This window comes from Littorina saxatilis, unplaced genomic scaffold (assembly GCF_037325665.1).
Source record: "Littorina saxatilis isolate snail1 unplaced genomic scaffold, US_GU_Lsax_2.0 scaffold_189, whole genome shotgun sequence".
NCBI classification, from domain to species: Eukaryota; Metazoa; Mollusca; class Gastropoda; order Littorinimorpha; family Littorinidae; genus Littorina; species Littorina saxatilis.
Genome location: NW_027126791.1, coordinates 1 through 26,365, shown reverse-complemented (window position 1 = coordinate 26,365; position 26,365 = coordinate 1). Strand labels below are relative to the sequence as shown.

The 26,365-nt window shown below is 45.6% G+C and overlaps 3 protein-coding genes and 1 long non-coding RNA gene across 4 annotated transcripts in view; 3 read left to right on the top strand and 1 right to left on the bottom strand.

The window, feature by feature from the left end:
* Nucleotides 1-20,528, top strand: part of LOC138955285 (uncharacterized) — a 107,515-nt gene extending 86,987 nt beyond the window's left edge. The window contains exon 2 of the long non-coding RNA XR_011452173.1: nucleotides 20,167-20,528. This is a non-coding gene — a long non-coding RNA (uncharacterized lncRNA). The remainder of the gene's footprint in view (nucleotides 1-20,166) is intronic.
* Nucleotides 2,050-4,858, top strand: LOC138955290 (uncharacterized). Its single transcript, XM_070326920.1, has 3 exons — nucleotides 2,050-2,504; nucleotides 3,111-3,472; nucleotides 4,404-4,858. The coding sequence occupies exons 1-3, from the start codon at nucleotides 2,158-2,160 to the stop codon at nucleotides 4,856-4,858; spliced, it is 1,164 nt and encodes a 387-aa protein (XP_070183021.1). The 5' UTR covers nucleotides 2,050-2,157.
* Nucleotides 20,529-21,156: 628 nt separating the features above from the next.
* On the top strand, nucleotides 21,157-24,215 carry LOC138955284 (uncharacterized). The gene is made up of 2 exons (XM_070326916.1): nucleotides 21,157-22,242; nucleotides 23,363-24,215. The coding sequence occupies exons 1-2, from the start codon at nucleotides 21,169-21,171 to the stop codon at nucleotides 23,567-23,569; spliced, it is 1,281 nt and encodes a 426-aa protein (XP_070183017.1). The 5' UTR covers nucleotides 21,157-21,168; the 3' UTR covers nucleotides 23,570-24,215.
* Nucleotides 24,179-25,780, bottom strand: LOC138955283 (hepatitis A virus cellular receptor 1-like; the record flags this gene model as incomplete). The annotated part of the gene is made up of 3 exons (XM_070326915.1): nucleotides 24,179-24,297; nucleotides 24,875-25,357; nucleotides 25,550-25,780. Coding segments are annotated over 3 exons (833 nt in total), but the record flags the coding sequence as incomplete, so codon positions are not given.
* Nucleotides 25,781-26,365: the final 585 nt, after the last annotated feature.

Sequence of the window (26,365 nt, the reverse complement as noted above, 5' to 3'; positions counted from 1 at the left end):
CTGAAAACGTACCAGCCAGAGAGCAAATTTTACGAACCAAACCAACAATTTGATTCAGCATTTTCACTCGCATTTGGCGAGTAGATGAACACTTCTACTCACCAGTTGCATGCTTCTACTCACTATGGCGAGTAAAATACTTGCCACTTTCAGGGCTGGTTTGTTTCTAACCTAAACATAATGTTGTAGTTTTCCAGTAATTGCTCTACACACAAACATACACCACCGCCCTTGTCTCTTGACTAAATGTAAAATGCATAGTTTGATGATGCACTTTATAAATATCACTGTTTCTCTTTCCCCAGTCTTGTAGCTGTTATAGTTAACAAGCTCTATATTTTAACTTTGAGACTTATGTTCTGAAAAAAATAGATCACACTCTGATGTAAACCTCTAGGTAACGCAACCCTAATTTCTTAAATATTAATTATTATACAAACTTACTTAACAATTTGTATGTCATCGAGAGCAGCTGGTGCAGTTTTCTTGGCAGCATGCCCCTTCCACATACGTACATTTGTAGTGTGTACAAGTTTTGTCTGCTGGCACAGTGTCGATTCCTTCAGCCATGTAGTGTGAAGCAGCAAAACGTGTGGCAGCCACATGGTGTAATGTCTTGGGGTGACAACAGCATGCTAGCCATTATACATGGTTGCAAGACTGTCCTTTCTGGGTAAAAACAACAACACACAATCAAATTCCGTTTGTGTCATCTTGATTTTCCTTAGCCTGCTAATAACAATTAACTTTATCTTTCCTAGGAATTCCTACAGAGAGCTTGTAAGCGCATGCTGTTGATATCTATATAAAATATATACCGGCTCAGAATGGAATTTGATCTTACTGCAGTGATAACCTTCATTGACAAGAGGATTCACAAACTCATGTGTACACACATTAAATAAAACTCCGCACTCAGGCACCTGGTATATTGAACATGCCTAGCCAACATGGCATGGTCTCCTAGGGATACTGATTGAAATTACATAAACATGCTGCTCATAACTTTGTCAAAAAAGACAGCTTTTGCATGCATACATTTTCAGTAGAGAATTATGAATCTCTGTGTGTGTTTGTCACGTTGTGTGCCATGCGCATTATATGACTGAGTATGAAAACTGATTGTGTAAGATACCAAGTAACGCAGCCATCAAGTTAATCCCACAAAACATATAACTTCAAGGCCAACAACACTTACCCAGCAATACACTCGCAGTAGGCTCCAAGTGCCTGTCCGGTCAGCGTCACTACAGCATACTCTTCGTTGCGAGTCTCAGTCTGCTTCATTGACGTCAGCACACTCTCTCTGAGTCTGATCACAGGCGGAAGGTATCGTCCATGTCTTTCTGTGACAGTAGTAGTCCAGTGGACGATACCTTTCGCCTGTGGTCTGATCACCACAGTTGCTGCTGTGCCATGCAGAAAGTTATTTTATGCACACAGGGTGTCTATCGTTTACCCCAAGGTTTCGCATTCTTTGCGCTGGATGCGTCGTATAACTTGTCGAACGTAGACGCAGTAGTATCAGTAAGAAAGTTGATCCAGAGATCTCTGGGCTGCCAACTGCATTTGCCGGGTTTGGCAGACCCTTGATTTTTTACCCCCTAGGCAAGAACATTCACCATGCACTTGCGGCTTGTGGTCCAAAACACACACGAATCCGCCACAAATACAAGTCTTGTCGGTTTTTTCTGCATCCTTTCACTAAACATGAATCTCCTCCACCCTTTAGATAACGTTGTGCCTCACTGTCGAGGTCAAACAAACTGCGTTTTCGTGAAATGAAGGACATCTCGAGTCACCAAGTTCAGTCAAAACCATTGCCAAAAGGCCATGAACGGAAGTAACTTTCCTCAACCTCGCGTTCGATTCAAGATGGCGGCGCCCATACGTTTTGAGCCATGCTCGCAGAAAACCATGAATAGCGAACTGCTATTAGTCAATGAGGCATTCGTCGAAGAAATGACGTAATGATTATGACGTTTTTAAATCAGTATGACCTCACTCAGACTCACTCTGAGCAACGCCTTCACTTGTGTCTGCATGTTTACTCCCTGTGTTTTAAACTGAGAGAAATATGCCTCAGAAAACGTGGTTTCAACCCCTACAGTTTCAACAGGTTCAACTAAAACGGTGACAACTCTAAAGGACCAGCGAATGTTTTTGTTGACATCATTGTTGTCTGATGTTGAGTGTTGTGTTCCAACAGGAAAGACGGTGATGCTGGTACTCCAGGGGTCAAGGTGGCTGCTTCAGGGTCACGACGTGCAAGTGGTGTCGACAGACTACATATCCCGGGCTGCCAGCAGAATGATAGCAGGGCAGCTAGGGATGGCTCTGAGCGCGGACCCGACACCTCCCCCAACACCAGGCAGCGTCATTCTTCATCTATATGATTTCACCAACAGGGAGGCGGACGTGCAGCAGGCCGTCACCGACCTCTTGGCGCGAGTCAAGGACGGACAGTTGCACGTTCTGTTGGATGAGGCGCTCTTTGGTGGCAGGTTGGTCTTTAGGGGTTGGAGTAACGTGTTTAATAACAATAATACGAAAATGTATAACGCGCACATATCTCACCACAAGTTGACTCAAGGTGTGTGTGTGTGTGTGTGTGTGTGTGTGTGTGTGTGTGTGTGTGTGTGTGTGTGTGTGTGTGCGCGCGCGATTATGCGTGCGTGCGTTCGTAGGTGCGTGTGTGCGTTCGTGTGCATGCGCGCGTGAAAATGTGCACGCGCGCGTGAGAGTGTGCACGCATGCTTCGTGCATGCAAATATGGAGGTGCGTGTGTGCGCGCGTGTTTGTGTGTGTGTGTGTGTGTGTGTGTGTGTGTGTGTGTGTGTGTGTGTGTGTATGTGTGAGGCGCAGGGGTGCGTGCGTACGTTTGTGCATTCACGCGTGTATGCATGCGCGCACGTGTGCGTGCGTGCATGTGTGTGTGTGTGTGTGTGTGTGTGTGTGTGTACGGGCGTACATTCGTGTGGGTGTGCGTTCGTGCGTGCACAAAATTGTCCACAGCAACCTCACCCAGCTGTTCCGTGTGGTATGAGTGTGACACGTTCCTCCCAGCCAGACACACATCTCTCACAACGTGTCTCCATTCTGTGTCACAGTGATGTGTCAGGTCAACGCCTCACTACACTGGTGGCCCGCCTGGCGGAGAGCGTTCCCGGCCTGCACCTGTGGGCGGCAGGTGTTCTTCACACCGACATCCCCCCATCACTGCGGCCTGAACCGCTCACCGTCCCTCTCCGCTGTGCTCCCTCCGTGCTGCGGGAGGTACAGAAAGCGGTTGACAGGTACGGAGGTGTTCACAACTACAGCGACAGCGGTGTACCTGCCCCTGGGGACGGACTGCGCGTGATACGGCTGAGTCACCATGGTAACGCTCACACAGGTCGGTGGCCAGCTGAGTGCCGGCAGTGTGGGAAGGAGATCGCCGCCGAGCTGCGCCGTCTTGGTGTGGGCAGTGGGGGTGAGTTGAGTAGGTCATAAATAGATAGAAATGATGAAATGAAAGTTTTACGCCCTCACGGCAAAGCCATTAGGGGCATGTTACACGGGAAAACCCGGCTTTGTATGAAAATAAAAAATAAAAATGCGGGGGAGGGGGGGGGGGGATGTAGACAGCTGGCTGCTGGCTGCTAGAGGAGACCTGAAAATGGGCTTGGGACCTGGTTGGGTCGTCTTGGGTCAGTGCTGAAATGGTTACTTTTTTGGCTGTTGGCCGAACGGACACCCGGGCTTCATATTTTTGCATGCATGTATTCGTGTTTCCAAGGCCTGAGGCTTTCGCTGTGACCCTGGGATCTTTATCGTGCGCATGCGTGCACACGGGGGTGTTCGGACACCGAGGAGAGTCTGCACAAAGTTGACTCTGGGACACACATCCCGCGCCGAACTTGGGGGTTGAAGATAGATAGATAGATAGATAGATAGATAGATAGATAGATAAATAGATAGATAGATAGATAGATAGATAAGTAGGTAGGTAGGTAGACAGGTAGGTGGGTAGGTAGATGGATAGGTAGGTAAGTAGGTAGGTAGGTAGCAAGGTAGGTAGGGTAACTAAAACAAGTTCACATCGTGTCATTTTACCCTGTCAAATAATAAAGTTCGCTGTGCAAGACCACAGCAGCAAGAGAGAATTACGTCATTGTTTATGACGTCAAACTATAATAACGTCATGTCTGTGTGTCGGGAAATAGGTGTCTGTGACTTTCTTTTGTACACAGAGAGAATATGTGGAGAGAGAGACAGAGAGAGAGACAGAGACAGAGACAGACAGAGGCAGAGACAGAGATGGAGAGACAGACAGACATACAGACAGTTTGTTTACAGTTGCCTACACCTCAATATTTACCAACGAAAAAATTATAACGGTCACAACGGTCTTTTCCACACAGGTAACAGCCTCCCCAACAGTCCCGCCCCACTGAGCTACTGCGACGTGTTCATCATCACGCGGAGTTCAGAACTACAGGATGACATCGAGGATGACGCAGGCCGAGTGACGTCACGAGCTAGCGGCGTGGTGCGCGGTCTGCGTGATGAAGGCTTACCGGTGTGTGTGCTGGGGGAACAAGACTTGAGACACAACTGGGCGAGGTGTGAGAGAGATCTGCACGACGTGGCGGTGGCGGCAACAGACCGTGTCACAGTAACAGACTGGTGCTGGGTGCAAGGCTTGGAGCGGCGTGTGGTGGTGATGCTGCCAGGCCGGCACAAGGAGGATGATGAAGGTGGGAATGATGAGGCGATTGATGTTGATGACAGACTTTATGCAGTATCGCGCTGTTCCACACAGCTCATCATGGTGGACGTGCCTACTGTCACCACCGCCACTTCCACCGCCACCTGAACCACTGTTTCCGCCACCACTATCACCTCCACAACCACTGCTAATACCGTTACCTCCGTCGCAACCACCACCACGTCCACCACCACCGCCACTATCAATATCATCATCGCCACCGCCACCAACATCAGCGTCACAACCATCGCAAACACAGCAACATCATTCTCATCGTCGTCGTCATCGTTAACACTAACAGCAACAACAACAGCATGATCAACAACATCACCATCATCAACAACAACAACAACACCAACAACACCACCAACACCACCACCACCACCAACAACAACAACAACAACAGCTGCATGATCAACAACATCACCATCATCAACAACAACAACACCACCACCAACAACAACACCACAACCAACAACAACAACCATTGACTGAGGAAACCGAAATCAAACCCTGAGATCAGTTCACTTTCATCATTATTGACTTTCTGATTTGCGAACTGCACCAAAACTCGACTTGTGACGTTGAACTATAATTTACGTCACAGCATTATGACGTCATTCCCATAAAGGAATTGCCACGATCAGCACAATGACTTTCTGTGATCATTGTTGTGTCAACCTAGATCACTTTGCGAGTTCAGAAAACAATGAGTGTAAGAGATGTTTGCAGGTTATTGGTTTTTCAAGCCGGCGAATTTAGGCAAAATGACAACACTGAACAATATCTTTCTTTTGACCTCGGTCTACACTTTGGGAGTTCAGAAAACAATTGGTGGCAAAGACCTATGCTGCATTATCAGTTGACAAACGGGCAAATGAATCCACAAAAAGACTGACAATAGTATTCTTCCTTCTACATGCCAGCAGGGGAGAGCAATCCGGTATTACATCACCGGGCAGCGGCGAATGGAAGGTGTTTCTATAACCTGCCCTGTTATATAGTGCTATATGTTTTATGTAAAATCAATGTCTTGTTTGTACTATTGTTATGTACCACGCCTGAATTTCTCTATGAGATAATAAAGTATTCTTATTCTTATTCTTATATCTGGCAAGCAGCTAATCGGCGAACTAACTTCCACCCCTCTTCAATACAAAAGTGTGTGGGCTGCATTTTGTGTCCGGAATTGTCCATTTTGTGTAAACACAGTATTCCCCCTTACCCTGCAGGGTATTATCCCCCCCCCACCCTTACCCTGCCTGGCATTGTGAAACATTACCTGTAAGCTGTTAGAAGAACACAGTTAACCCCCCACCCCCCCCCCCCCCAACCCTGCCTGGCATTGTGAAACATTACCTGTAATTCAGGAACACAGATGTGACCTTAGTCCTTCCCCGTCCCAAGCCCACCCCGGTCTATAGCAACGAGCACGATGCGCGTAGCGAACCAATCTCTACTGAACTTGGACATTTTCTACTCGAAGTCAAAGAACCTTGTGCCGTGTTGCCGGAGTTACACCCTGTATTATCTAAACGCTGATTGGCTGTACGTGTTGGCGCGCGGACATATCGAAAAAGGAGCATGAATATATATAGGTTACACACTCCGAGTTCTGATTATCTTGCATATTTTCCCGAGTGTCGATTTTCAGGTATTACCGAGCCTTTGGCGAGGTAATACCTGAAAATCGACCCGAGGGAAATATGCAAGATATTCAGGACGAGGTGTGTAAGCTATTTATCCCATTACTCCGACGTTTTCATTAAAAACACTTACTTTTTGCACTAAAACCTGCCCGTGCCTGTTTTCAGCTTGCCAAAAGCCTCCGCAGTGGAAATTCATGTCAATGAATTCATGCGCAAAGCTAGTTCCCATTTGTCAGCATAATGGACGGCGTCATTCGACTTGTATGTGGACATTCAGTCATTCATATTGCTTATAAAAAGGTCTGCTGTCTGCTTTTACATTTTGAAAGTCATTTTAAAATATCCCTGTGTATATTTGACATCGGCTTTCGTAATACTCAATTCGGCATACCGGGTTTATATTTTTACCAGAATTGCGCACGATAATGGCAGCGCAACAAATTCAGTTCGGGCCGTGCTGGTTTGATCGTTGACCCAAGTCAGTTCGCATGCAGTGTTACTGTTTGTCAGTCGGGGATAGAAATGTTGGCTGTCATCGCGCTGTTCTGTTTCGGTTTTCACACGTGGATCACTTACATAGTCGTCGGGTTTAGGTGAGCCAAAGCTTCAATACTTCGCCTGTTGTAGACGTTAAGCAATAAAGCTTGGAAGTTGTATGTCGGCACTGAGAGTCGGTCGCGGTACATCGCTTTCTACTTTGTCCCGGTCTTGAGTTTGAACACCTAAGGTTGGCTACATCTAACACCTCACATCCTCTTCTCTTCCCCATATATCTTAACTGTATCTCCAACTTCTTTTCGTCTTCTTCTTTTCATTTTGATGCCACTCCCTCATTTGTCGCTGAACCCCGCAGTTGACTCGACTCGGATTCACACAAGCCCGTATAGCAGACGACAGTTCGAACAGTCTTGAACAGCACGGTTGCAAGCAGATTCAGCTATCAATCGAAGCAATACACTTAAAGCCAAAGCAAATAACCAAATGAGAAAACCTAACGTTTGATTTGACTTCATGGTGACTCTTCTGATAATTTTTTGGGCGTTGGAATGGATCTCAACGGATTCCCAGCTACGACAACTTTTCGAGAGTTATGCACCGCAGGCATGCCTTCGACAATTGATGTCAGTTTCAGATTGAGTTTTCAAACTACCAGGTGACTGGGTTGTGTTTTGATTGCCTCTCTCTCTCACGGTTCTGTGTAGATGGCTGTCTGTGTAAAAATCAGGGAGTATCGTCCCTTGATCCCACTCGCGATACTCGTTGAACATGCCTTTGACCATGCAGTCGCTTCAGCCAGCGAAATATCTCGACTCCGCTCTTTAAATCCATGCAGAATGTGCGTATCGTATGAAGTATTCTTTATTTTCTCAATATTGACACATGTAGGCCTGTACCTATACGTGATATTGACTTTGACACCATAAAATATTTCAGTCGTATGTTGAAAAAAGTAGTCCATCTGTAAACTCTGAATATGCAGATGACCTCTATAAATTATTCAATTGTACTCTGAAATCAAAGACAATGACAGTTGAGATCGAAACTCGGTTGTGATGGATAATTCATATGGTTGCGATGGATAATTCAGAATAATCGCCTCCTCAGCTAACAGAGACAAAGAGGCAGGTCATGGGATAAAGATGTATTATTCCCCCCTCTGCTTCTTTACCTCTGTAAACTTGTAGGGGTAGTTATTTTTCGATAATGACCCAGCAACCAAACAAATAACGACCCAGCAACAGCCTGAATCCTCGATAGTGCAATGGGTTGAGAAGATGTTCTGTTTCGGTACTACTTTTTGCGACTGAAAAGTTCCGAACGCTCTAATGTACGAAGTATACATCTCTGGAGCAAACAATACAAACATACCGCATTTAAATTAACAACTACAGGCCTGAACACATGAATCTCCATATAAAATCCATGAGTTCGGTTGTTTTCTGAATCTAGATCAGACGTTCATCACAAGCAATTTCCCAAGGCAAGTAACTCATACTTTGTCCAGCGACAAGAGTAGTTCCCCTTCTTTTCACTCAGTTTCTTCGACAACAGACTGCAATCCGACGGTCAGTTTTCAACAATATTTCATTTAATAAACAGATCACACGCAACCAAATGCACACATCTCATCAATTTAAACAACATAAAGCGGTTTCATACACTATTTTCCCCAGAAAACTTAACTTCATACAGTTTTTAACGTTGGAACACGGGTGCAAAAGTTCGTCTGCTAGTCCCATTTGACGAAAGAACATTATCCTAACCGATACCAAAACATATACAGAACACACAATATCTGCCTTTGCCGCCACAGCAGAATAACAGCATATCTGTGTACTTGATTTTAGTCCAAAATAGGAAAACTGACAAGAAGTGTTAACAGAATGGAATGATTTGCACGGAACTATACAACCACGCATTAATCGATCGCCTGCGCAGGTTGACTGGTTGAGTGAATAGGATTCGATCAAACTTTCGCAAAAAACCTCCTCTTTTCTTTGAATAACTGAAGAAAGGAGGAATAAAGAGGTTACACACCTCGTCTCAGTGATTATCAAAAATAATGGTCTCAGTTCGCGGTCATGAAAAAGCTCGCTAAAGCTCGCATTTTTCATGATCCGCTAACTTCGACCATTATTTTTGATAATCACTGAGACTCGGCATGTAACCTCTACATATATATACCCATGGCCATGTCGATTTATGTTATTTCCACACATTTGATGACATATTTTTTGTCCGTGAATAACAAACTCTTCCTTTGAACGGAAAAAGTGAAACATGTGACTGTGTTATTCTCGATCGGTCTGTCACTCTGTCTCTGTTTGTTCCCCTCCCCCCCCCCCTCTCTCCCTCTCTCTCTGTCTCTGTCTCTGTCTCTGTCTCTGTCTCTGTCTCTCTCTCTCTCTCTCTCTCTCTCTCTCTCTCTCTCTCTCTCTCTCTCTCTCTCTCTCAATGAGAACACAGAGAAGATCAGTATTGTTGACTTGCACTGTAATCAGTCACTAGTGTATACATCACGAGAGACACAGAGAAGATCAGTAGTGTTGACTTGCACTGTAATCAGCCACTAGTGTATCACGAGAGACACAGAGAAGATCAGTATTGTTGACTTGCACTGCAATCAGTCACTAGTGTATCACGAGAGACACAGAGAAGATCAGTAGAGTTGACTTGCACTGTAATCAGTCACTAGTGTGTCACGAGAGACACAGAGAAGATCAGTAGTGTTGACTTGCACTGTAATCAGTCACTAGTGTATCACGAGAGACACAGAGAAGATCAGTATTGTTGACTTGCACTGCAATCAGTCACTAGTGTATCACGAGAGACACAGAGAAGATCAGTAGTGTTGACTTGCACTGCAATCAGCCACTAGTGTATCACGAGAGACACAGAGAAGATCAGTATTGTTGACTTGCACTGCAATCAGCCACTAGTGTATCACGAGAGACACAGAGAAGATCAGTATTGTTGACTTGCACTGTAATCAGCCACTAGTGTATCACGAGAGACACAGAGAAGATCAGTATTGTTGACTTGCACTGTAATCAGCCACTAGTGTATCACGAGAGACACAGAGAAGATCAGTAGTGTTGACTTGCACTGCAATCAGCCACTAGTGTATCGAGGGAGAAACTAGGGGGGAGGGGTTGCTGAGGATTTGTTTGCAAAAACAAAACAAGAATATAAGTGCAACAGGCAACAAATTAAAAGGAAAATACCACCACAAACACACACACACACAAACACACAATGTGTGTATGTGTGTGTGTGTGTGTGTGTGTGTGTGTGTGTGTGTGTGTGTGTGTGTGTGTGTGTGTGTGTCTGTGTGTGTGTGTGTGTGTGTGTGTGTGTATGTGTGTGTGTGTGTATGTGTGTGTTAGGCAGGTTAGAAAGTGGGAACAAATTAAAAGGAAAATACCTCCACAAACACACACGCACACAAACACACACATTTACTGTCTCTGTATGTGTGTGTGTGTGTGTGTGTGTGTGTGTGTGTGTGTGTGTGTGTGTGTGTGTGTCTGTGTGTGTGTGTGGCTGGCTGGCTGGTTTGTGTGTGTGTTTGTGTGTGTGTGTGTGTTGGGGAGGGCGATGAGACAGTTATGGTTATTGTCGGTTAGTGAGTGAGTGTGTTTGTGTGTGTGTGTGTGTGTGTGTGTGTGTGTGTGTGTGTGTGTGTGTGTGTGTGTGTGTAGGGGGGGAAGAGGCGAAGAGACAGTCATAATGATTGTCGGTGTGTGAGTGAGTGTGTGTGTGTGTGGGCGTGTATGTTTTTTTTTGGGGGGGGGAGAGGCGATGAGACAGTTAGGATGATTGTCGGCGTGTGTGTGGGTGTAGGGGGGGGGGGGGGCGGCGATGAGACAGTTATGTAGTACAAGAAACAGAACCAAGATATATGTACAGACACACGCACGCATGTATGGAAAGCCGTCTAGCTCATAACCTATACACGTGTAATACATTATTCATACACGTGTAAGAAATAATTCATACGCAAGTAAGAAATAATTCATACGTGTGTAAGAAAATCAATAATTCATACGCGTGTAAGAAATAGAGAGAGAGAGAGAGAGAGAGAGAGAGAGAGAGAGAGAGAGAGAGAGAGAGAGAGAGAGAGAGAGAGAGAGAGAGAGAGAGGGAGAATGAGAGCGTGTGAGTGTATGTTGGAGAGAAAGAGAGAACACTGTGATTGTCCATGGATACAACCACACGGCTTGCATTACTGACCCCCTCCCCCTCCCCACACCCCGTTGAAATGAACCTTGTGTGTTTAATGTATAAAATGTCTTACGTCTTACGTCTCTCTCCCTCCTTACGGGGCATAAGCAGTACCCCACCTGACATAACCTATCCTCTACCCGTACCCTCTTCTATAAAAAGCACCCACGGTTGTTTGTTGTCATCTGATCTTTTTCCTGGGTAAAGATGACACGGATTTTCCCTAAGTCAGCTCTAGTCACGTGGGTGTCGCGTCATGATCTAGTCAAGGAGCGGGACTGTCGGTATGGCAGAACGCTGGAGCCAAAAGCGAGCAATACACGACACAAACAGCAAACATCACCGACAGTGTGAATTACCATCCGTAGTATTTACACGTACATGTTGGCGGTCGCCTTTCTCACAGCATATGCACACCGACGTGTTGTGTTGTTCTGGTAGCTCGGTCGCCTTTCTCACAACATATGTACACCAACGTGTTGTGTTGGTCTTGTAATTCGGTCGCCTTTCTCACAGCATATGCACACCAACGTGTTGTGTTGTCCTGCTAGCTCGGTCGCCTTTCTCACAACATATGTACACCAACGTGGTGTGTTGTTCTGGTAGCTCGGTCGCCTTTCTCACAGCATATGCACACCAACGTGTTGTGTTCTGGTAGCTCGGTCGCCTTTCTCACAACATATGTACACCAACGTGTTGTGTTGTTCTGGTAGCTCGGTCGCCTTTCTCACAGCATATGCACACAGACGTGTTGTGTTCTGGTAGCTCGGTCGCCTTTCTCACAGCATATGCACACCAACGTGTTGTGTTGTTCTGGTAGCTCGGTCGCCTTTCTCACAGCATATGCACACCAACGTGTTGTGTTGTTCTGGTAGCTCGGTCGCCTTTCTCACAGCATATGCACACCAACGTGTTGTGTTGTTCTGGTAGCTCGGTGGTGTCCGCTGACTGTGGCTTACAAAAGCGATAAGAATGGACAGTTTGTTTGTTTGTTCATGGGCTGAAACTCCCACGGCTTTTACGTGTATGACCGTTTTTACCCCGCCATTTAGGCAGCCATACGCCGCTTTCGGAGGAAGCATGCTGGGTATTTTCGTGTTTCTATAACCCACCGAACTCTGACATGGATTACAGGATCTTTTTCGTGCGCACTTGGTCTTGTTCTTGCGTGTGCACACAAAGTTGACTCTGAGAAATAAATCTCTCGCCGAACGTGGGGACGAACTCACGCTGGCAGCGGCCAACTGGATACAAATCCAGCGCGCTACCGACTGAGCTACATCCCCGCCCTTGAATGGACAGTGTTTTCCCAGTGTTTTCCTTGTCTGTCCGAATTTGATTTGTGCGTGTGGTTTCAAATTATGTTTAAAACATTGCATTGTGTCTTGTACCCGTGCAATACAATCGATATTTTCCGGCGCATAGCCAAAGGGATGTAAAAATCCAACGACCGACATTGTAACACAGCTCAATGAGCATGGTACATGCAAACAGTAGTGACACATTGTAACACAGCTCAATGAGCATGGTACATGCAAACAGTAGTGACACATTGTAACACAGCTCAATGAGCATGGTACATGCAAACAGTAGTGACACATTGTAACACAGCTCAATGAGCATGGTACATGCAAACAGTAGTGACACATTGTAACACAGCTCAATGAGCATGGTACATGCACACAGTAGTGACACATTGTAACACAGCTCAATGAGCATGGTACATGCACACAGTAGTGACACATTGTAACACAACTCAATGAGCATGGTACATGCACACAGTAGTGACACATTGTAACACAGCTCAATGAGCATGGTACATGCAAACAGTAGTGACACATTGTAACACAGCTCAATGAGCATGGTACATGCACACAGTAGTGACACATTGTAACACAGCTCAATGAGCATGGTACATGCAAACAGTAGTGACACATTGTAACACAACTCAATGAGCATGGTACATGCACACAGTAGTGACACAGTGTAACACAACTCAATGAGCATGGTACATGCAAACAGTAGTGACACATTGTAACACAGCTCAATGAGCATGGTACATGCACACAGTAGTGACACATTGTAACACAGCTCAATGAGCATGGTACATGCACACAGTAGTGACACATTGTAACACAGCTCAATGAGCATGGTACATGCAAACAGTAGTGACACATTGTAACACAGCTCAATGAGCATGGTACATGCACACAGTAGTGACACATTGTAACACAGCTCAATGAGCATGGTACATGCACACAGTAGTGACACATCGTAACACAACTCAATGAGCATGGTACATGCACACAGTAGTGACACATTGTAACACAGCTCAATGAGCATGGTACATGCAAACAGTAGTGACACATTGTAACACAGCTCAATGAGCATGGTACATGCACACAGTAGTGACACATTGTAACACAGCTCAATGAGCATGGTACATGCACACAGTAGTGACACATTGTAACACAGCTCAATGAGCATGGTACATGCAAACAGTAGTGACACATTGTAACACAGCTCAATGAGCATGGTACATGCACACAGTAGTGACACATTGTAACACAGCTCAATGAGCATGGTACATGCACACAGTAGTGACACATTGTAACACAGCTCAATGAGCATGGTACATGCACACAGTAGTGACACATTGTAACACAGCTCAATGAGCATGGTACATGCACACAGTAGTGACACATTGTAACACAGCTCAATGAGCATGGTACATGCACACAGTAGTGACACATTGTAACACAGCTCAATGAGCATGGTACATGCACACAGTAGTGACACATTGTAACACAGCTCAATGAGCATGGTACATGCAAACAGTAGTGACACATTGTAACACAGCTCAATGAGCATGGTACATGCACACAGTAGTGACACATTGTAACACAGCTCAATGAGCATGGTACATGCACACAGTAGTGACACATTGTAACACAGCTCAATGAGCATGGTACATGCACACAGTAGTGACACATTGTAACACAGCTCAATGAGCATGGTACATGCACACAGTAGTGACACATTGTAACACAGCTCAATGAGCATGGTACATGCAAACAGTAGTGACACATTGTAACAGAGCTCAATGAGCATGGTACATGCACACAGTAGTGACACATTGTAACACAGCTCAATGAGCATGGTACATGCACACAGTAGTGACACATTGTAACACAGCTCAATGAGCATGGTACATGCACACAGTAGTGACACATTGTAACACAACTCAATGAGCATGGTACATGCACACAGTAGTGACACATTGTAACACAGCTCAATGAGCATGGTACATGCACACAGTAGTGACACATTGTAACACAGCTCAATGAGCATGGTACATGCAAACAGTAGTGACACATTGTAACACAGCTCAATGAGCATGGTACATGCAAACAGTAGTGACACATTGTAACACAGCTCAATGAGCATGGTACATGCACACAGTAGTGACACATTGTAACACAGCTCAATGAGCATGGTACATGCACACAGTAGTGACACATTGTAACACAGCTCAATGAGCATGGTACATGCACACAGTAGTGACACATTGTAACACAGCTCAATGAGCATGGTACATGCACACAGTAGTGACACATTGTAACACAGCTCAATGAGCATGGTACATGCACACAGTAGTGACACATTGTAACACAGCTCAATGAGCATGGTACATGCACACAGTAGTGACACATTGTAACACAGCTCAATGAGCATGGTACATGCACACAGTAGTGACACATTGTAACACAACTCAATGAGCATGGTACATGCACACAGTAGTGACACATTGTAACACAGCTCAATGAGCATGGTACATGCACACAGTAGTGACAGGAACTGACATTGCTTTCTTTAAAATGATCACCGCTTTTGGCTGGAACATGCAGCCATATAATAGTTAACGTCGGCGGCAGTGTAGTATAATAAGCCCAGCCACCCCGGGTAGATTGTTAGTTAAGTGTTTTTGGCGTTGTCTCGTGTGCCTGATTACATCAACACTTTTACCTTATTGGTCTGTGCCAGGAAACTTTTCTTCATCGCTTCAAACATTCAGATTTTTTCCCAAACATGAAAATGTAGTGCACATGGTAAACACTATTAACTGTATCTGTTGCTAGTAGAATCATGATAGTATTTCACGGTGTTCACAACTGGTTACAACAAGTGTGTTCAAAAGTGGAACACTTTAGTGTGCAGTGCTTTTGTCGTTGGTCTTGACCAAGTACTTCGTGCGGACACTTGCGTTGCTTGCCCGCTCAGACACGCTAAACTTCAGCCCAGCTTCGACAGGTAAGTCTTACCTATTATTTCACTATATTCATTCTTGTTTAGGGGGGAGGCGGAGGGAGGGGGGAGCTTGTTAAGTATTTAAATTTGTTTTTTTTTAAGCCAACAGGTAGAACAATACGTTACATTTATATATACGTTAAGGTTTCCATGGGCACGTCACAGCCTTCCTCCGTCTCCCCTCCCCCCCTCTCCCTGTTTACCTCCCTGATTGTAGATAACATTGTTTTAAGGGTTGACAAGTGTGTGTCTTTTTCATATAAGCCCTATCTGTTTGTCACAGTTGTTGTTAAAGTCGAGATTTCAAACGAGCGCATGATGCTAAATAGTATAGGTCATAAACTCTTTTGACAGAAATTTATACGACATTTTACAAACGTCGAGACAGTCACTGTGGTTCGAGACTGCATTAGCTGTCGAGGCTCGGTCTTGAAGGAACACTTACTGTCTCGATCTGTGTAAAATGTCATATGTTGGTCAACAATACAAAGATCGTGTAATGTTACGGGACTCTGAGCGCTCAACTAACCATGCAGAGGCAGAGTCGTACAGTGATTCTTGTACCACCCAATTTGTTATTTTGGGAGTAAGGTGATAAATCACTGTTTTTGAGGACAAGCTCTTTGGATGAAAGTGTATTTCTTAAAACATTGACTGGGCTTAGAAACAAATTGGTAAATATCCATGTAAAGGCCCTATGTTGTGTGTGTGTGTGTGTGTGTGTGTGTGTGTGTGTGTGTGTGTGTGTGTGTGTGTGTGTGTGTTCGTGTGTGTGTGTGTGTGTGTGTGTGTGTGTTATGTTCGTGTGTGTGTGTGTGTGTGTGTGTGTGTGTGTGTGTGTGTGTATGTGTATGTGTGTGTGTGTGTGTGTGTGTGTGTGTGTGTGTGTGTGTGTGTGTGTGTATGTGTATGTGTGTGTGTGTGTGTGTGTGTGTGTGTGTGTGTGTTATGTTCGTGTGTGTGTGTGTGTGTGTGTGTGTGTGCGTGTGCGTGTGTGTGTGTGTGTGCAAAAACAAATTCCCATGGAAAGGGTAAGGGGTGGGGTTGCGCTGGGAGCTGACTGGATCATGTCCTGTATGGAGCACAAGCAATCACACGCCCCTGTATCACATTTCCTCACAGTCTAGTCATGAGTGACACACTGCGTTGCAACAAGGTCACCCATGTTCTAGTTTCTTCTTCTTTTGTTAAACAATGACCAGGAAGAGCATTCCTCGCTCGGTGTCGACTTAAGTGCTGTTCACATTGCAGACTTCAACCAACTTTTGCACAACGTTAGTGGGTTTGAAGTCGCTCCCGTGTCTCTGAGGCCAAGTCGGCGAACATTCTGCCCTGTGAATGGCCCTTACGATTCAGGACATATTTAGCCACGATTTGAATACTCAGTTGATCGCTGGTTGACGCGTCAGTGACTTGGCACAGATTTCGTGCACACTTTTCGTATCGCGCTTACTGGCCGATTGGTTAGCTCGAGCCAATGAAAACAGCGTTTGCTTTTGATCCTCGGATGGCGTCGATGTCTTGGAGCAATCGCATTCAGAGGTAGTTTTGATAACTGAACTGATCTTTAAGGCTGAGTACCGCAAGGAGGCGATGAAATACACCATGATGCTGTCGCTTGGCGATCCATAACTGACAATTGTTCTTGCATTCCTCTTCCTTTGTCGTCTTAGAAACCGACAGGCAGTGTGTAGGCGAATATTTGAAGCTGTTGACAATTGTTACCCCAGGTAAGGCAGTTACTTCCCTTTTCCAGAAGACAACGAAAACGATCCCGAATGGTCAAGTCTCATGAGACTCGTTGCTAAAAACTAGCATACGCGTTTGCGAGTTTAATATCACTTGGCTTCGAGAAAAATCGCTTGAAAGTGAGGGGACAGTCGGTTGAAAGTGTGCAATGTGAACAACATGCCATGCAGCCAACGTCTCTTTCACATCCAGCCCCGTGTCGTCACGGGTCGGCAGGCATTGAGGTCAGCCATTGTGGTAGTCCTGACGCTGCAAACTGATATACATTTCTCACCCTGACTTTGGTGTGCAGGCGGAACTTAACTGGCTTGGTGCACGTCTGTTATAAGAGGAGTTGGTGTGTGTATCTAGTTGTAACATACAATCACAGACACAGGCAGACACAGACAAGTTTATATATGATACAGCGAATTGTCAAAACTAGGACATTTACAAAATCCTGGACAATTTCAGTAAATTTGTAAATTTCCTGTTTCACCCACCATGGGTGAGAGGTTATAGTGCGTTTTGGAAACGGTGTGTTTGTTGGGGAGGGTTACAATAGAGGGTATAATTATGGGGGGGGGGGGGTGTGACGGCTAGAGTGGGGATGGGAAATGGTGTCGTTGTGTTGGTGGGGAGGGGGGGTAAAGAGGGTTGGGGGAGGAAATGTTTATCAGGTTAGTATGCGACAAGACAGCTAACCAATCCAGCGTGACGAGGAGTGTCAGCAGGAAGGGCGGTGTAGGTTGTCTCTTCTTTTCATGGACGCCATTTTCTTGTATATATTCACCAAACTAACCCCCACCCCCTTCCTACTCCCACTGGCACTTGTACCTCACACGGAGGTAGCCGTTGCGTTCGCCTTGTTCATCTATGGTTTGCTGATGTTTTAAAGACACAAAATACGCGTCTGAAAAGCGATTCCAAGATAATTAGTGTGTGGTTGGGCGTCAACCTCAGGCATTTATCAGTCGTTGCGCTTTCACAATCTCAACAACAAAAACCTTTGCTATTTGAGTTTTGGTACACGACTTCGTTAACTTGGTTATTTATTTGTCAATAATTCAAAAATGACCACGACCTTTGACTAAATCCCACAAAAATAGTGTATAACAGTAATAGTGTTTAGATACATGCCAGTTTCCAAAAGAAGACTGACGAAAACCCTGACCTCTGACCTCTGACCTCTGACCTCTGACCTCTGCAATTTTGAAAAAAATATTGTTCTCTCCTGGACAAATTTTACTTTGGAAAAATGCACACACTCAAAAGATTTCAGATATTCATTTTGAAAGAGTCAAATTTCATACAGTAACCCCCAATGTAAGTGTTGTATTATGAGTGCTGTGGATGAAGCCTTTTCCATATTAAAAAGGGCTGACTTTGTTCCATGATACCGCAACGTAAGCTTGGTCATTAAGGGGTATTTTCTGTCGAAAAAAACTACTTTTTAACATCGTCAAGCATGTAAGCAGTCAAACGCATTGTGCTATGTCTGTTTCTGGTTCCACTCCATTGTTGTTGTAGACTTTAGTGCAGTAAGTAACACGGAAAGAAGTCAGCACTACTTGATTCAAACAAACAGAGTACGTTACTCTTTTGGTGAATACAACTTTCAAAACAAGACTTCGTAACGGTACGACGTTCCCAAATGGAGACACTCCTGCTTTAACATTTGTTAAAAACATACGTCAGCGATTGACCCCAAACATGACTTCGCTAATATTTTGCAAATATTTTGTCTGTGATATTTTCAGAATGTGTTGAAGACAACATCTGTTTAAATACCTGTAATGCATGCATGATATCCTAATTGTTTTGAAAGCGATCCAGATTCGGCGCTTTTTGTCACAATACCCCTCAAAATCGACGCAAACACCTTCCGGCTTTGACCGCTCATGCGATTGACAACCCCATCAAAATGAATGGCATGACACAAGGAATACGCACGATAGCAAAACAAGACAGCCTGTTTTGGACAGTTAACTGATTTGACTTTCTCATCGTATGTAAAAGTTGCCAAGAAGTGCATATTCTGAACTTTCGTCAATTTTGTATTTGGTACCCTTTGTTTTTGACCAGTCGATTGTGGAGGGTACCCTTCCTTGAGCGGCAGTCACGTGCCTCTTTCAAACCATCTTTGATCCGAAAAGTTGTACATATAGCCAAATTTAGGGCCGTTTATGGGATAGCACGTTTGAATAAATGACACTGGATGGAATATTTAGCAAGGGTGCAATAATTATTTTGCCGAGTTTATATAGGTTACACACCTCCGATACCTGGACAGCATGCATATTTTTTCAGGGTTTGATTTTCTGATGATCCCGAGCCTCTGGCGAGGTAATACCTGACGATATATCCTCGGGGAAAATATTCAAGCTATCCAGAAAGAAGTGTGTACAGTTATTATCCCTTGATCACGACGTTTTTTGATGTAAACACTCACTCTTCCAACACAAACCTTCCGGTGCCTGTTGTTCTCTTGCCGAGACTTGCGAAGATGGTTCTCTGCCCCATATTAACTACTACTACTACTACTACTACTACTACTACTACTACTTTTGGTAAGTGAAATAAAGGTGATGGATCCAGTCAGGTAGAAATAAGACAACAAGAAAAGAATTGGAAAACTGCAGGGAATAGTAGGGAGAGTTTTCTTGGAAGGAAATATAGGTGAAAGGACTGGTAAGGCAGAAATAAGACAAAAGAAGAGAAGAAACATAACCGTTAGTCGCCTCTTACGACATGCTGGGTAGCATCGGGTAAATTCTTTCTAGTCCCAACCAATATGGGACTCCCCCTAACCCGCGGGGGGTACTACTACTACTACTACTACTACTAATACTACTACTACAACTACTACTACTACTACTACTACTATTACTATTACTACTACTACTACTACTACTACTACTACTACTACTACTACTACTACTACTACTACTACTACTACTACTACTATTATCATTAATCTGACAAAACGTGACTCCAACCTTGCAGTGTGACGGCCGTGTTGACAGTCGCTGAACACTGACCAAGCGCACGTTGTCAGCCGTAAAAAGCCGGCCCGCTCTTCAGTCCGAGGCGAGACGTTTCGCTTCACGCCCTTCACAAGAAACCAACAGGCAACGCTGACATCGGACGCAGACGACAAAGGAGTGTCACAACAACAACAACAACAACAACAACAACAACAACAACCTGTAGACAACGCTGATATCGGACGCATACGACAAAGGAGTGGCACAACAACAACAACAACAACAACAACAACAACAACAACTACAACAACAACAACACCAACAACAACAAAAGCAACAGATACAGCAGCAACAACAACAACAACAACAACAACAACAACATGTAGACAACGCTGACATCGGACGCAGACGACAAAGGAGTGTCACAACAACAACAACAACAACAACAACAACAACAACATGTAGACAACGCTGACATCAGACGCAGACGACAAAGGAGTGTCACAACAACAACAACAACAACAACAACAACAACAACAACAACAACAACAACAACAACATGTATACAACGCTGACAACAGACGCAGACGACAAAGGAGTGTCACAAACAACAACAACAACATGTAGACAACGCTGACATCAGACGCAGACGACAAAGGAGTGTCACAACAAAAAGAACATTAACAGCAACCTGCAGACAACGCTGACGTCAGGCGCAGACGACAGAGGAGTGTAACAACAACAACAACAACAACAACAGCAACAACAACAACAGGTAGACAACGCTGACATCGGACTCAGACGACAGAGGAGTGTCACAACAACAACCTGTGGACAACGCTGATATCGGACAACAACAACAACCTGTAGACAACGCTGACATCGGACGCAGACGACAGAGGAGTGTCACAACAACAACCTGTGGACAACGCTAGCAGCAAAGCCGACCGCGGAGAGGACAGCGGTTCTCTCATTAAACAGATAGAGACACACAGAGAACACACACCTGATCCCCGTAACCATGGCAGGACCTGGAAGCAGTCATCAGACCAGCAGCAGCAACAGGCCGCACATCTTGACGTCACTCTACCCTGACGCTGTCACTCGTACCTACTGTGTGCCTCCTGTCCACTTCAACAGGGTGCCCTACGTCAGGGACACTGTACCCGGTACCCGTCACTCTGCGCTTGTGCTGCACCCGTCATCTGGTGCCGCCCCTGGCCACAATGTTCCCGCGGCCAGTCAAGGGCCAGCCACAAGTAGCGTACAGCCAGGCAGCGGTCAGCCTACACCCAGAAAAAGAAAAAGGAAAAGCAAAGGGCAACAGCCAGCACACAGTCGGCAGCATCCTTACGCCCTGTCAGTACAATGCCAACTGCCCTTCTCTGGACTGGCAACACACGGGCAACAGTCCACCACCGGTCAGTCGTCCTCTGGACAGGCAACACACGGGCAACAGTCCACCACCGGTCAGTCGTCCTCTGGACAGGCAACACACGGGCAACAGTCCACCATTGGTCAGTCGTCCAGCGGTCAGCAGAGTGAACAGTACAGCTTATGGACGCCAGAGTCAGTGCCCCCTTGCACGCCAGTCAATGTTCAACAGACAGACATATCAGATGACTTTGCCCAAAACCACGTGATGCTCAACCTGCAAGAACTCGGCAACAGTCGTCACGAGGCCATGTTCATCCTGTCTCAGCTAAATTTTGGAGACTACCTAAACCAGCATGCCTACGCCGCGGCCGCTGCACAGCTTCCACGACCATCAGACAAGGACACGCAGCAGACAAAGTATTCTGATGGCGAGGCCGACTTTGTGTTGATCCACCGCCAGCACGGCATTCTGATCGGAGAGCTCAAGACTGTGGGCAGGTGGCAGAAGGATGTTAATAACCCTCAACCTCCGGCCGATGCTGACGTGGCCAAGAGGGTGACGAAGGCGGTCAAGCAGCTGGACAGGTCGGAGACAGTGGTGAGGCACCTTGTGAGTGACGTGGCACCTGCCCTGACTGTGAGGAAAACTCTCTTCCTGCCTTACGTCAGCACTGAGCAACTCCAGCGGGTCTTGGATAACGATCCACAGTTGGAACAGGTATTCTAAAAAAGAGAGAGAGAGAGAGAGAGAAAGAAAGAGAGAGAGAGAGAGAGAGGGGGGGAGAGAGAGAGAGAGAGAGAGAGAGAGAGAGAGAGAGAGAGAGAGTGCGAGAGAGCGAGAGTTGAATTGCATTGAATTGAACTTTATTTAATACACACACGAGAGAGAGAGAGAGAGAGAGAGAGAGAGAGAGAGAGAGAGAGAGAGAGAGAGAGAGAGAGAGAGAGAGAGAGAGAGAGAGAGAGAGAGAGAGAGACAAGACAAGACAAGACAAGACAGATTCTGTATTAACGAGGGTCGTGGCATAAGCAAACAAGTGCTTTTTTACATCCAGCCCTCGCCAATGGGAGGGTTTAATCTAATGATAATACGTTTTAAAAATGTTGGAATATCAATTAAAGAAGTAATAAAAACAAACGATGAACGAGCAAACGATTAACAGACTAAAAAAACAAACACAAATATACATACAAGCGAACATGACATATTATTGTCAAAGGCATAATGAAAACTGTATCAAACAAGCAAAAACGTGTGCAACTTCGAGGGAAGAAAAATTCCATGAACTGAGGAATCAATGGAACAACTACGTTACAAATAATAACAATGTAGCATCGTTACATAAGTCATGTTATGAAATTAATTAGGTACATGTATCTACTGAAACGTGTAAAAGGTAAAAATAAGACATCAACAATATAAACATGTTCAGGCTAAGAGAAAGAGAGAGCGAGAGAGAGAGAGAGATAGAGAGAGAAAGAGAAAGAGAGAAAGATAGAGAGAGAAAGAAAGAGAGAAAGATGGAGATAGAGAGAGAAAGAGAAAGAGAGAAAGAGAAAGAGAGAAAGATAGAGAGAGAAAGAAAGAGAGAAAGATAGAGAGAGAAAGAAAGACAGAAAGATAGAGAGAGAAAGAGAGAGAGGGGGGACAGAGAGAGGGAGAAAGAGAGAGAGAGAGGGAGAGAGAGAGACAATGACAGAGACAGAGAGAGAGAGGTGAGGGAGAAAGAGGACAACCAGCTAATAACAGCGTGTATTAGTCTCAGTAACCGATACGACGTAAAACTATATCATTGTAAAGATAATCTATAATGACATTCAAGATTGACACGTTGCAGGCGGCGTGTCGGAGCCTGGGTACAGCCAATGCAGTGGAGGCCGTACTGCTGTGCTGTTGCTCTGACCAACTGTCCGAGCCTGCATCCTACTGGCACGTGACACCCGCCGTGTTATCACAGCTGGGCACCTGGTGGCAACACAGGATGGCCTGTACTGTGGACACTCTGCTCACTGATGACAAGTATCTGGACATCGTGGCCAGGTGAGAAATGTCATAGACTTGTGTCTGTTCTATAACAATGGCGGGGGAAAGAAATCGCTTTGTTTCTTACACTCTGTGTTTGCTGCCGGTATAACACGAGAACATTACTCCCACCAAATACTCCGGAGAAAACTTTTTTGTACGAAACTTGAACTCCCTTTACGAAAAAAGTACACCACCCTCACACGAGCAGATTACTTCCCACGACAGGTTTACTCGGAGTAAACATTTCGTTGAAAAATTGTCCTCCCCTGACGAATAGATAACGAATAAATTACTCCACCCTATAACACGCAAATTACTTCGCACAACAGGTGTACTCCCGAGTAAAAATTTCATACGAAACTTGTACTCTCCTGTTCCCTGTCAGTCCTGGTGGTGGAAGGGGTGGAGGGAGTGGTAGCGCAACATTCCGTTTGCGCGAGATCTCATATGGGGGATATCCCATTTCGCCCCCATCCCATGTTTGCGACATTTCACAACCCAAGAGTCATTTTACTTCCATGTCATACTACATGCACCACATACCATGTTGGCGCCTTCTTGGTTCACCGCTATCCCATTTCGCCCCCACCCCAATTTTGCATCATTTCACAAGCCGAGCGTCATTTTGCTACCAAGTAATACCACTTGCGCCACATTCCACTTTGGTGCCATCCCGTTTTGCCGCCATCGCATTCCATTTTGGTGCCATATCATTTTGCCGCCGTCCCATTTTGCCCCCATCCCATTCTTGCGACATTTCACAAACCAAGAGTCATTTAAGGTTTGTGTCATACCAATAGCGCGCCATCCAATTTTAACCCCATCCCATTTTCGTGTCATTCTACTAGCCAAGCGTCATTTTACTATTTGCATCATTTAACTAGATAAGAGAGACATTCCGTTTGCGCGACGTTTCATTTTGCCGCCATCCCATGAGTACGTCGTGCAAGACGAACGTTCACGGCGAGCTATAAACCCGGTAAAACGTTGGGTAGTAACAATTTCGTGGAGGGAGTAATTTTTTCGTTCCTTGGGAAGTTCTTTTCTCCTACAAGATTTTTACTGGGAGTACACATTTCGTACGAATATTTTATTCTAGAGTCAATTATTTTTCATGGAGTACAAATTTCTTACTACACCGGCCCTTTTTCTGTTGTGGGTGACTGTTGTGGGTGGGGTGACTGTTGTGGGTGTGGTGACTGTTGTGGGTGGGGTGACAGCTGTGGGTGGGGTGACTGTTGTGGGTGGGGTGACTTGTGGGTGGGGTGACTGTTGTGGGTGGGGTGACTGCTGTGGGTGGGGTGACTGTTGTGGGTGGGGTGACTGTTGTGGGTGGGGTGACTGCTGTGGGTGGGGTGACTGTTGTGGGTGGGGTGACTGTTGTGGGTGTGGTGACCGTTGTGGGCGGGGTGACTTGTGGGTGGTGTGACTGTTGAGGGTGTGGTGACTGTAGTGGGTGGGGTGACTGTTGTGGGTGTGGTGATTGTTGTGGGTGTGGTGACTGTTGTGGGTGTGGTGACTGTTGTGGGTGGGGTGACTGTTGTGGGTGGGGTGACTGTTGTGGGTGTGGTGATTGTTGTGGGTGGGGTGACTGTTGTGGGTGGTGTGACTGTTGTGGGTGGCGTGACTGTTGTGGGTGGGGTGACTGGTGTGGGTGGTGTGACTGTTGTGGGTGGGGTAACTGGTGTGGGTGGTGTGACTGTTGTGGGTGGGGTGACTGGTGTGGGTGGTGTGATTGTTGTGGGTGGGGTAACTGGTGTGGGTGGGGTGACTGTTGTGGGTGGTGTGACTGTTGTGGGTGGGGTGACTGGTGTGGGTGGGGTGACTTGTGAGTGTGGTGTCTGTTGTGGGTTTGGTTATTGTTGTCGGCGGGGTGACTGTTGTGGGTGGGGTGACTGTTATGGGTGGGCTGACTGTTGTGGGTGGGGTGACTGTTGTGGGTGGGGTGACTGTTGTGGGTGGGGTGACTGTTGTGGGTGGTGTGACTGTTGTTGCTGACTGTTGTGGGTGGTGTGACTGTTGTGGGTGGGCTGACTGTTGTGGGTGGGCTGACTGTTGTGGGTGGTGTGACTGTTGTGGGTGGGGTGACTTGTGGGTGGGGTGACTGGTGTGGGTGGGGTGACTGTTGAGGGTGTGGTGACTGTAGTGGGTGGGGTGACTGTTGTGGGTGGGGTGACTGTTGTGGGTGGGGTGACTGTTGTGACTAATCTGACGGTTTTGAGGATAGTTTCTGGCGAATTTGACTAATTTGAAGAATGTCAGGAATCTGCTGTACCGTTTATATTTAGATGTACATGGAGGATTTGCTCTGAAAATCACCACAAGAATGTTTATGCACTGCTTTTCTCCTGTGCTGAAGTTGAAAAATTAAGTCTTGAGTCTGCTTACGTCAGTTGCACCACCAGGGACCCAGTCACCCAGTTGCCCTGGTAACTAACAACAATCGAGTCGAGTGGTCGAGGGAAATAACCCTTTGTATCATATTAACCCTTTCAGTATATGCCTTTCTTTCGTCAAATCTCAAGGTCACAGACGGGTCATATTTGGCCCAAAGTATTTGACCATTTTCTACAATGTTGTTGACGAACAATTTCAACTTGACAAACTTCCAGGATTTGTTATCTTCAGACATGTCATGAGTTCGATTATCCTAAAACAACGCACACTCCAAAACCCGCAAGAATACCATTTCCTCAAGAGTTTGATCATTCTAAACATGACCTGAATTTGCTTGCATGCTCTCTGTCCAATGTCTAGGTCACAGACTGTTTATAGAGCTAGAGTAACAATTAATATATATCTCTTTTAAATTACA